This window comes from Fukomys damarensis, unplaced genomic scaffold (assembly GCF_012274545.1).
Source record: "Fukomys damarensis isolate Sample0158 unplaced genomic scaffold, DMR_v1.0_HiC HiC_scaffold_21, whole genome shotgun sequence".
NCBI classification, from domain to species: Eukaryota; Metazoa; Chordata; class Mammalia; order Rodentia; family Bathyergidae; genus Fukomys; species Fukomys damarensis.
Window position 1 is genome coordinate 32,292,576 of NW_022900933.1, and position 11,445 is coordinate 32,304,020.

General features: G+C 55.2%; 1 protein-coding gene across 1 annotated transcript in view; it reads left to right on the forward strand.

The window, feature by feature from the left end:
- The window catches only part of Chga (chromogranin A), a 16,086-nt gene extending 5,260 nt beyond the window's left edge, over positions 1 to 10,826 (forward strand). Inside the window, exons 3-10 of the mRNA XM_010609219.2 lie at positions 27 to 91; positions 531 to 577; positions 2,750 to 2,843; positions 3,553 to 3,621; positions 5,676 to 5,774; positions 7,071 to 7,532; positions 8,139 to 8,599; positions 10,359 to 10,826. Of these exons, the coding sequence (XP_010607521.2) occupies positions 27 to 91; positions 531 to 577; positions 2,750 to 2,843; positions 3,553 to 3,621; positions 5,676 to 5,774; positions 7,071 to 7,532; positions 8,139 to 8,599; positions 10,359 to 10,442 (1,381 nt within the window). The 3' untranslated portion in view covers positions 10,443 to 10,826. The remainder of the gene's footprint in view (positions 1 to 26; positions 92 to 530; positions 578 to 2,749; positions 2,844 to 3,552; positions 3,622 to 5,675; positions 5,775 to 7,070; positions 7,533 to 8,138; positions 8,600 to 10,358) is intronic.
- Positions 10,827 to 11,445: the final 619 nt, after the last annotated feature.

Genomic DNA, 11,445 nt, shown 5'->3' on the forward strand with positions numbered 1-11,445 from the left:
GGGCCCCCTCGCGCCCCCATCCCTAGTCCAGGCTCGGTGTCTCGACCGCAGCGCCGGCTTCGCCTCGGGGCAGCCAAGGTCATTGGGGGAGGTGGGAGGTCTGCCGCTGCCTTCTCACCCCTCTCCCTTTCCCATCCTTCCACTTGACACTCCGTGTCTTCTCTTAGAATCCCCTCAGCTCTTTACCCCGACCTCTGGGGACTCGCCCTCTCCATGCTGCTGTCCCCACGCAGGTCCCGCTGCACCGCTGCCCTTGTTTTCATGCCACTTGCCGTCCCCACCCCACCCCCACTCCCAGTAGGAGCTTCCCCAAGGGAAGAGGTTACGTCCTTCAGTGCAGCTTGAGGGGAGGGGACTGAGCCCCTGAGGCAGCGTCCCAGGAAAGGAAACAGAATCAGCCCTGGACTCTCTTGTGGGTGCACACAGTCGTGAGGGGCAGCATTGGGTGAATGGGCCCCTGAACCCAGTCAGGAAGGCCTGGGCTCCTCTCAGTAGAGAAGAGTGACCCCGGTGCTCTCTTTTCTTCCCAGTCACTGCCCTCCCTGTGAACAGCCCTATGACTAAAGGGGACACCGAGGTAAGCAGGAGCATTGGGGATGCCCTGGGATGGGGGAGGAGGCTCTAGGGGTGGACACCTCACAGCCAGTTCTTTAGCAGCTGCAGGAGTGAGTCTGGCACAACGCCAAGAGCCAGCACTGCGGCTGCTGAGCCCAGGGACAGCTTGCAAAAGAAGATATCAAAGATCGTTTGCTTTTCCTGCTGTCCCACTGTGGGGACTTCCCCAGCTTCCTCTGAGCTTGTGTGCAACCCAAAGGGACCAGTGTGCTCCCCGCTGGGTCCAGGTGCAGGTCCTGAACACTCCAAATCCAGGAGGCCCAGTGGCTGGTGGAAGTGGCTTCCTGTGGTCATGGTTGTGCACAGATCTGCCTGGCTCTGGCCTCTCCCTTTAGATCTGGTGGCGCCCCCCAACACACACACACCAGGAGGCATTCATACCCTAGCTCTCCCACAGGGCCACAGTGAAAACATTTTTGACTGTGGCTTCTTCACTAGGAATTCTTGCTAGTTGGGGGCCAGTGGAGGTCACCATGGAAGGGGCCTTAAGAGACACCAGTGTGTGTGTATGTGTGTGTGTGGGGGGGTCCTCCGGCAGTAAGGAACACTCTACCCCAGGAATTTGTTCCATCTGAGCCAGGGCTGTTTTCCCAGGCCCTGTACTTTCCTATATCTCATCTCCATTTGAATCACAAATATCTACTCCTCATTTTCTTGGTGCTGTTGTCTTCTGTGAGAGGCTACATTTTAAACCAAAAGCATCAAAGGGATTTCAACCTCAGTTTGTTTAATTACATTTCCTAATATACACAGGACAGAATATAAACCTCTTCCACGCATTCTAGCTATGTGGCTTTGGGAATGTTCTGCTCCTGTGAGCCTCCTCTTCCTCCCTTTCCCTTGAGGAAGGTGGGGAGAGTAGAAGTCATGGATGTGAAGTGCTTGACATATAGTAGGTCCTCAGGAAATAGGCACTGTTTTTCTTAGAGCTTCCCTTCTTGACCTCTCCATCCTTCCCAGAACCCCTATCCAATTCCTGCCTCCCAGAATCTACCCACACAGACTGGTGGCTATCTGATGTGCCCAAGGCAAGGTCTGAGGTTACAGGGAGATCAGGACACAGGCTGCTGGGCACTGCTTGTCAGATCCCGTATTCGATCCCTTCTGGTCACCATGCCATGCCCAGTAGTCTCGGGTTAGGGCCATGTTCCATCTGAGGCTGTGACTGCACACACTGTGGAGCATTTGCCAGCTTGCCATCCTGGATCCATGGACTGGTTGCCTTGGCATCCCAGAGACACAGCCTCCCATCCCCTCACTCCCCGCCAGCATTGCCTGATGCATGTCTGACACCTCCTTTTCTGCCAAGCCCGAGGCTGTTGAAGCAAGTCTGAAGTTGTGAAGCCCTCCTTGGGCATGTGTGACACTTTACACTTTTTAGAGTGTTTCCCCATTTATGCCTCATTACGCTAGATGGGCAGTGGGAAGGCAATCTTGCTCCCATTTTTCAAATGAGGACACTGAGGCTCTGGGAGGTTAAGTCACTCACCCAAGGTCACACTGCCGGGAAATCACACTTCTGTTGGCACCATCACCAGAGGTGAGGTCCATTTATCAGGCGCCTAGTTACCCAGACGCCCAGCAGCTTGCCAGGCACTGGATAAGACTTTCAGAGTTATGGCTGCTGCTGGCCTGGGATGGACCCAAGTGTAACCAATGTGTGTCCCTTATCCAGCCAGTCCATGAGACTGTCACCGCCTGCATATCATTACACTATAGGTGTTGGAAGACAGTGATCCAAGTGTCTGGAAACAAGGTCTCCTGACCCTGAAGTATCTGCGAGGCTGCAGCACTTTACAAGACATCCTCTTAATTCCCAGCAGAGTTCCCAGCCTTAGAGAAATGACCTAGGGATGAGAAGATAGCAGTACCTGCCCCATAGCCCACCCTCACTATGATCTACCTTAGAGGGGCACCTGCTTGTCTGGCCATGTGATTGGGATGCTTGGCGCATGGCAGACGGCACATGAAGGTTTTCTATCATTACTAAGAAGGCATGCTGAGCCAGGCATCCACATACTCGTGGAACCAAAGCAGATGCCCTTCTGTTCTCAATAGAGATTTCCTCTAGAGCCCCTGGGGGCTGAGTCCCATGCCTATACCAGTCCCAACCCTTTCTCCGCTGTCTTCTCAGGTGATGAAGTGCATTGTTGAGGTCATCTCTGACTCACTGTCCAAGCCCAGCCCCATGCCCGTCAGCCAAGACTGTTTGGAGATTCTCCGAGGAGGTAGGAGTCCAAGGCTGGGGCTGGGAGGTGGGGACTAGGTGTGTGGTTTTTGATGCAATAAGTCATTTAAGTCAGTAGTTACTGGCTGAGAGCTGGCCTAGGCCAGCACTGAGCTGAGGTCTGCAGGGGACTGGTGCTGAGGGAGTCACAGTCCCTATTTACCCAGAACTTATGGGCTAGCAGCAGGGACATAAAAATACATACAGTGAGCTAGTATTCTAGGCAGAATGAAGCCAGGGCTGGAAGAATGAGCCGCCAGACTGTGAGCTCCCTGTGGCCTGGATCTTGTGTACTATATCTCCCCAGTGTCAGAATGGAGTCTGGCATCTGGCAGATACTCCATGAATTTGTGATGAATAAGGATGTTGGTGGGGGACCAAATCTTTCCAAGCACAGTCAGGTCTTGGCCAGGGGCTGGGCAGAGCCAGCCCCATCTAGATCAGGCTTAGAAAGCAGCATTGGCAATCCACAGGAAGAAAGTGAAGAAAGGGTCCTTCAGGCAGAGCTGGTGGTGTGGGCAACAGCCTGGTGGAAAATGTCCTTAGAGAAACCCCTTGTCTCAATATCTAATCTTACTGCTGCCACCGTGGCTTTGAGTTTCCAGAGCAAATCCCTGTGCTCAGCTGGAAATACTGATGGTAATCTCTCTCTCTCTCTCCCTCTCAGCTATTCTCTGGAAACCACCCATAACTTTGCTCTTTCTCTGCAGATGAACGGATCCTTTCCATTCTGCGACACCAGAATTTGCTAAGGGAGCTGCAAGACCTGGCTCTCCAAGGTATTTCCCAGCCACTGTAAACAATTCTGGGTAAATTCCGGGAACCAAGAGTCAGAAATCAGGGTGGCAGATTGAACAAAGCCCTCTAGGGTACTTGGTTATTACTTTTCAGTTACAGAGCAGAAAGGCAGGTCCTCCATGCCACCTGGCCAATCTATTATTGATGTCATCAAAGAGATCGAGGCGCAGGGAGGTTGAGTGTCCAGTCCAAGCTTACACAGTGAGTAGAGTTGGGTCAAAACCAGACGCAGCTTTCCTAATACCCAGTGGACTCTGGAGTTCAGCTATTTGAGGAAGGGCACTTTCAGGGCAACAGTGTGGCAAGGATTCCTTTCTTCTGTAAGCTGAGAAAGAAATTGATCACAAGAGAGGAAGGGCCTCTTTCCCTTATGAGTGTCTGCTGAAGGGGTGATGGGGGAGGCAGGGTCTTACCTGCTCCCAAACACAGACCAGACTTTCAGTGTGCTTCAAGGTGAGGCGTGTCTTTCCTTGCAGGGTTAAGAAAATCCACAGATACTATTAGGAGTGGAGCGACTTCAAGGTAGTGAGCTCCCTGTCACTGAGAGTATTCAAGTAGACAGCTACTCTCCCCAGCTCCTTCCAGGATTGCTGCAAGGCACAGCACTGCACTGGTTGATTGGAAAACTTGGGTCTTGGCCCAGACTCCTTGAGGGAAGTGGTCATTTATGCAGGTTGTGTTTGTGTGTTAGGTGGGGGGCAAGATCACTGGTGCCTTGTGCAGGAGTCTGGCGCCTGCTTCCAACCCAAGGAATCCCCACTTTCAGAGCTGGCCTGGGTCTAGGGGTGGGGGCTAAAGGCAGCCCTGGCCCAGGAAGCCCCCAACTCTGGACCTTGTGGGCCAGACTGGGTGTGTGTGAGAACAGGAGAAGTCTGGGGAGGCAGATAGATCCCTGTCCCTGGCTCTCCCCAGTTATCACACCTGCTTTCTGTCACTTGAGGCTCTGCCCAGCAGCATGCTGCCCGCGTGGTTGTCACAAATATAAAATGGATGCCTGGTACGAGTAGGCACAGGCAGAGCTGAGGCTGCTAGCACCTCTCATGAACTTTGCCATCATTGGCCCTGGGTTTAGGTTTTTTAAACCAAGCATTAAATATTTTATTACAATATGATAATTTTGTTTTGAAACAGGCTCTCACTATATAATTCAGGCTGACTGTGAACTCACTAAGTAGCCCAGGCTGGCCTCAAACTCATAGTGATCCTCCTGCCTCAGCCTCCCCAGTGCTGGGACTACAGGCGTGCACCACACACCCCACTCTATAATATGATTAATTTTAAAATTAAACATTGAATGGGCAGCTTACATTTAAATATTTAAATATCATGTCAAGGCAGACTATTAGGGAGAATATGTCTGGAAACATCTGCACACACGTGTGTATACTGAGTGTGGTCCAGCATACACAGGATCCTGTGCACAAGTATGGGGTTGTCTTCCATTGCACAGGCACTGTGAGTATCTTCAGCGCTCCTCATCTCCACTGTCTTGGGCTCTGTAAGGCCTGGCACACCTACCTCTACCTTAGTTCCTACCGGTGACAGCACTGGCTATGGATAAAGCATCCAGTCATGGACAGCCTGTGTTGTCCAAGGTTCCCAAGCAATGTAATGTCCAGGAGAGGGCTGGCCCACAGCCTGCCCAAAATCCCCATCATGGGGAAACCATCAGCAGCTGCAGAGCTGTCCCGGCCCAGAGGCCAGCTTCCAGGAGCAGGCACAGGTACGGGGGCAGTCAGGAGAGGCAACAGCATCGTGGGATGATGCAGGGAGAGGGGCTTGGGGGTTACGGTAATGTGGGGCAGCCCCAGGCTCAGGTGAGGGGAGTAGAGCTGGAGCTCACAGCAGCAGGTGGCAGCCCTGGGCTTGGATGCGGGTGCAGTGCTGGGCCTGGACTCCTGAGGGGCCGGGGTCCCTCGGTGTCTCACTGGGCAGGCCCGACAGGGTGCACCTGATTTGTACATGGGGCTCTTGTCTCATGGGCACAGATGTCAGGGCTGGGCCAAATGGGACTGTCCCCCGTCCTCTGCACCAGGGACCAAGGAGAGGGCACGGCAGCAGAAGAAGCACAGCAGCTTCGAGGAGGAGCTCTCAGAGGTTGTGGAGAACCACAGCGACAAGGCCAAGCGGAAAGGTCAGTGCTACTCCGTTGGCCGGAAGGGGGCGGGCAGCGAGCACCATAGTCACGATGTTCAGGGCTTCCTCAGAGCTGGGAGCACCTCCTTTAAGCCTGAATGTTAGCTGCTATTTCCTTCCCTTTATACATGGGGAAACGGAGACCCAGGGAGATTAAATCCTTTGCCCAAGGTGAGCCCTGTGATAAGGATTTGAATCTGGGTCCACCCTGTGATCCTCCCCAGGACACTTATAGTGCCTTGGTGGCCCCTTAGAGACCAAACTGGTGTGGAAGAGCAGGCTCAGAGTATGGACAAGTAAACCGGGTCATCTTGAAAACCAAAGAGCTTTGAGGAGTCAAAGAGGTCACGGCTGGGGTGATGTGACACCCCGTCACTCATCTGCCCTTCAGGAAGAGCCATGAACTGCAGGCTCTTTACGTGTGGGAATGGGTGGCTAAGGCAAGTTTCCGGGGGTCACAGTGGCATTTGCAATGTGGTGATGAGGCTGGCTGCCTGCACCCTGGCCCGAGCTGTCACCCTATGGCTGCTTGGGGCTCCCACAAGCCAGTGCCATGGGGTCACTAGGAAGCCTTCGGGGCTGCAGAGAAGAGATATCGTGCCTGTGTGTGTGCATGCTCTCACCTGAAAGCTTTCATTCCAAATGACCCTGAACTCAGTTTGGAGACTTGGGATCAAGGCTCAGCTCTGCTGCATACAGCCTGCATGTGTAGGGACAAGTCACCTACCCTCTCTGCGTCTCTGGGATCCCGGTGACACTCAAGGGGGGGCCTGTGCTTCGCCACGCTTTGTTCAGTGGCAATCATTCTTATGATGGAGGGAGTTTATTGTCTTGGAGAAAATACCTTTTAATGAAACGCCGCAAATACTGAGGAACTGAGCACTTTGACAGAATACCCAAGACAGAGAAACCCTGTGTGGAAGAGATAATGCAGTCCCCATTGCCTATGACACAGAAAGGCTAAGTAACCTGCCCAAAATCACACAGCACTTCAGCTGATGTCCTACATTTAAATTCGGATTGCTGTCTTCTGGGGTCCTTTTCAAGGTCTGTCGAGTTTGGGATTTGAATTTTAATTTTTAAATCACGTCCTGTTTTAAGAGTCAGACTTAAAGAAACACAGTCTGGTTGTGCTCAGAGCAAGCCCAGACAGAGCATCACTCTAATGCTTGTCTTGGGCTGGGCTTCCTGGCCACCAAACCGTGTGGTGACTAAGATCTGAAATTGGCCTCTGGGGAGGCCCCACATGCAGCCTGGTCCTCAGGGCCTTGACTGTGCCCTGTTGTTTCTGCAGAGGTGACAGAGGAATCATCCCCAAAGGATACTATGGAGCAAGGAGGGGATGGTAAGGAGGAGGAGAATGCTGAAGCCACAGAAGAAGCGAGGCACCAGGCCCTCCCGGAACCTGGGCAGGGGTCTGTGATCTTGGGAAGCAAGCAGGCCCCCAGCGACGAGGATCAGGAGGAGGAGGAGGAGGAGGAGGAGGAGGAGATGGCCCCCAACACCCAGCTGCCAGCCAGCCTTCCCAGCCAGAAATACCCAGGCCCGCAGGCCGTGGGGAACATGGAGGATCCCGCCCAGGGTCTAGAGGACGGCAAGAAGGGCGTGGGCTCAGAGCAAGGGCAGCCCATAAAGAGAGAAGAGGAGGAGGACGAGGAGAAGGAAGAGGCTGGAGAAAAGGCTGTACCTGGGGCAGAAGACCCCACCGCAGCTCTGAACTCCCACCAGGATCTCAGTGACAAGGAGATCCAGAAAGGTGACAGTATGCGGTGACAGGGACCTCAACAAGCATGTCTGGGAGACAGGGTGGGTGAAGGGGACCTTCCTCATCCATTGCACCTTCCCATTCCACCTTCATTGGAGACATAGGTGTTATCTCCATTTTCTACATGGACAAATGAGACTCAGAGAGGTTAGGGAATTTTCCCAAGGTCACACAGCTCATGGGTAGTGAAAGCTGAGAGTCCAACCCTGGCTCATCTGACCCTGAAACCATCACCTCCGACTGTTACCCACAGCCCCTCCAACCTGGGAGGCAAGAGGGCTCTGGGAACAGACAGACGGTAGGATGGGTGGGAGCAGGCTGAGCTGGGACAGTGCCAGCTTCCACTAGGGTTTAGGAGACTGGCTCCCTCGAGGGTCTTATCAGGGCCTCCCAGGGCAAGGGGCTAGAGGAAGAGGCGGGCTCTGACTCCCTAGCCCCTTTGACCTGAGAGGGGCTCGCAAACATGGCATCTCCCTCCGAGGGGTCCCTGTGGAGAGACTGGGTGGGACCCCGAGACCCCACCTGTGGCCCCAGGGAGAGACACTGGGAAAATGGCGGCCCCTCCTCATTCCCTGCTCTTGTCACCATCTGCTCCAGGTCGGTCGGAGGCCCTGGCTGTCGATGGAGCTGGGAAGACTCAGGCTGAGGAGGCTCGGCCCCCGGAGGGGAAGGGAGAGCAGGAGCAGGAGGAGGAGATGGCAGGGACCCCCCAAGGCCCCTTCCGCGGTGGGAAGAGCAGGGAGCTGGAGCAGGAGGAGGAGCGGCTCTCCCGGGAGTGGGAAGATGCCAAGCGCTGGAGCAAGATGGACCAGCTGGCCGAGGAGCTGGCAGCTGAGAAGCGGCTGGAGCGGGAGGACGAGGAGGATGACCCCGACCGCTCCATGAAACTCTCCTTCCAGGCCCAGGCCTACGGCCTCCGGGGCCCCGGGCCACAGCTTCGCCGAGGCTGGAGGCTGTCTTCCCGGGAGGACAGCGTCGAGGCCAGCCTGCCCCTCCAGGCCCGTGGCTTCCCTGAGGAAAAGAAGGAGGAGGAGGGCAGCGCCAACCGCAGAGCAGAGGTTGGTATTGGCGGGAGCCGGCCCTGGGCCAGGCTCCGGAAGTGCGGGTCCACCCAGACAGGTGGCCCTGGCCCCGCTGCGGGGACATGGTCTCCTTGCGCCTAGACCTAGAGAGGAGCTCAGGCAGGGGCTTCTAAGTGGATAGGCGGACAGGCAAGTGGGGACTTGGTCCTGAAGGCCATCGGGAGCCTGTGCAGCTTGTGAGCAGGTCATGGGGGTGACGGGCAGAGCTTGGAAAAAGAAGGGGCTGGCAGGACTATCTTGGGAGCTGTGGAGGAAAGTGGGAAAGGACACTAAGGGACCAGTTGTACAGTTGGTGTAGGCGTGTCGTCCTGGACCCCAGGCTTCCTGGGTGCACTGTCCTCTCAGGCTGAGGGGGACAGGGCCAGATGTTCCCTGGAGTGTGGAGAACGGGTAGGGAGGGACATGTGTCAGCAGACCTGGGTTCATCCTCATCCCAGCTGTGTGACCTTGGGCAGGTCACTGCCCTCCCCTGAGCCTCACCGGTTCACCCATTCAGGAAATGGGAGTAAGGAGTCCTTTCTGCTCACCTCATTGTCATGACAACACACATAAGCCTGAAGACCTGGCCTGCCCAGCGCCACTTGGGTAGCTGACTGGGGTGGCACAGGGACACAGGGCGTAGCCCCCGGGAGAGGTGGGTTCCAGGCTTCTGGCAGCTGGAGGTGTTCCTGGTGGCACCTGGCTCAAGCTGTGGGGCCAGGTGGAAGCTGGGTTTCTAGGCCACACCTGTCCACAGCCCTGACTGTAAGGCTCTTCTTTGCCCACCCAGAAGAGGAGGTGGCCCCTTCTCTGGGCCTGGGAAGAGGGTCTTGTTGGCAGCCTGAGAGGAAGAAGGCCCCTTCTTGCCTGCTGGAGCAGAGAGGGCATGTGCCCTTGTCCCCTGAGCCTGGGGGACAGGCTTCAGGGATAGCAGCTGTGAACCCAGCACAGGTCGAGCAGCCTCAAGCACCTTGTCCTTCCCAACACTGACGCTGGGGAGAACTTCCCGAGCAGGGGGGGCCCAGGGTGGAGAAACAGGGACCCCAGACTCTTATGGACAAGGTGGGGCAGGTGCCTCCTCCTCCCAGTACCAGGGTCTTAGAGACCCCAGTACCACAGAACTCACAAGGGCTGCTCTAAAAACAAGGGTCCCTATTTCCAAGGCAGCCATTGTCAGTGCCCCATTGGCAGCTCCACATCAGCGGGGACCCCAGGAAGACGACCCAAGACTGAGGGGACTGGGTCACAGAACAGGGCTCAGAGAGGGACGCCTCCTTCCCTAAACACACTGGCAGCCAAATGTGGTGTCCCCAAACATCAGGGCCAAGGACGAAGGAAGGCCCAGCTGTAGGCAGGTGGGCATGGGCTGTCATAGCACCCACCCTGTTGCACAGAACCAAACCCAGGCCAGGTCGATTGTGGGAGCTATCGCTTCCTGTCCCGGTGTGTATGTGTGTGTGTTGGTGGTGCTTTCTAAAGGGACAGAAGTTGTGTCTCACATGCCCTGAACCATTAGGAGGAAGTGGGGCTGAGAAGAGGCCACCAGGGCAGCTCCCTCTGCCTTCTTGGGCAGCACAATCAGAGCAGCCCAGCAGGGTGGTCACTGTCCCCATGAAAGAGATGAGGTTCACAGAGGTAAAGCCACCTGTCTAAGGCCACACAGTTGACCAGGAGCCCTGCCAGTCTGGCCAACTGTCCCTCGCTGCTGCTGGCACCAGTCAGCCCTGGAGTGACCCTCAACAACACTCTGTCCTAGGACCAGGAGCTGGAGAGCCTGTCGGCCATCGAGGCAGAGCTGGAGAAAGTGGCCCACCGGCTGCAGGCGCTGCGGAGGGGCTGAGGCACCAGTGGGGGCAGCCAGCCAGGGCCCCAAGTCACCCCTTGGTCCTGCCTCTGTTGTCCCCTCTACAGGTCCTGGTGAGATGGGCTGGACGCTGCTTCTGGTAGGCTAGTGTCCTCCAGCCCACCCAAGCCCAGGCCACCCTGTCACCCCCACACTCTTCTCCTCTGCTCTCACCCTTCCCTGAGCACCCACCTCGGGGTGCCCCGTAATCGTCAACACAGATTATTCCTCTGTGAGCACGGCAGCTTTCTAGAAGTTCCCCCTCCACCTTTGCACCCACTGGGCACAACTGCGGTAACTTCTGACTTTTTGGTGAAAGCTGAGAACTCCTGACTATCATATATTCTGTAAAAAGTTTATCTAAGGAAAAATAAATCTGCTCTGGGCTCTTTCCTTTTTGGATTTTTTTTCCCATCAACTCTGGGTTGGGGATACACTGATTTGGGAAAAGGGGCTGAGGGGTTCAGTCTATCTGAGATGACTCCTTTGTGGGCTGTTTCCTGGCTGTGGGATTATGGGTAAATGGCTTTGCCCCTGTGAGCCCGTTTCTGCATGTGTAGAATGGGGGTGCTGACCTGCTCACAAGGATGTGTGTATGGGGTAGGTGACACATGAGGTAGGTTGGGATGTGTCACCTGTTCTGAGACTGCCCTTCCCTAATGGACTTCCTTATGTGTCCCCTGACCTGAATGAGTCCATACTGCAGGACCACTGGTCACATGCACAGGACTGTGGGGAGTCTGAAGGTTTTGTGCACATTCACTAGAACACAGCAGGCCTCAGGTTAGAGAAGGAAGAAACTGAGGCAGAAAAAGTGAAAGAGTTCATCAAAGTCATAGGCAAGAAGCCAGGTGTGGTGGTGGATGCCTTAATCCCACCAATGGGGAGGCTGAGGCAGGAGGATCACTGTGAGTTCAAGACCAACCTGGGCTACATAGTGAGTTCCAGGTCAGTCTCAACTACATCATGAGACTCTGTCTCAAAAAACCAAAAAAAAAAA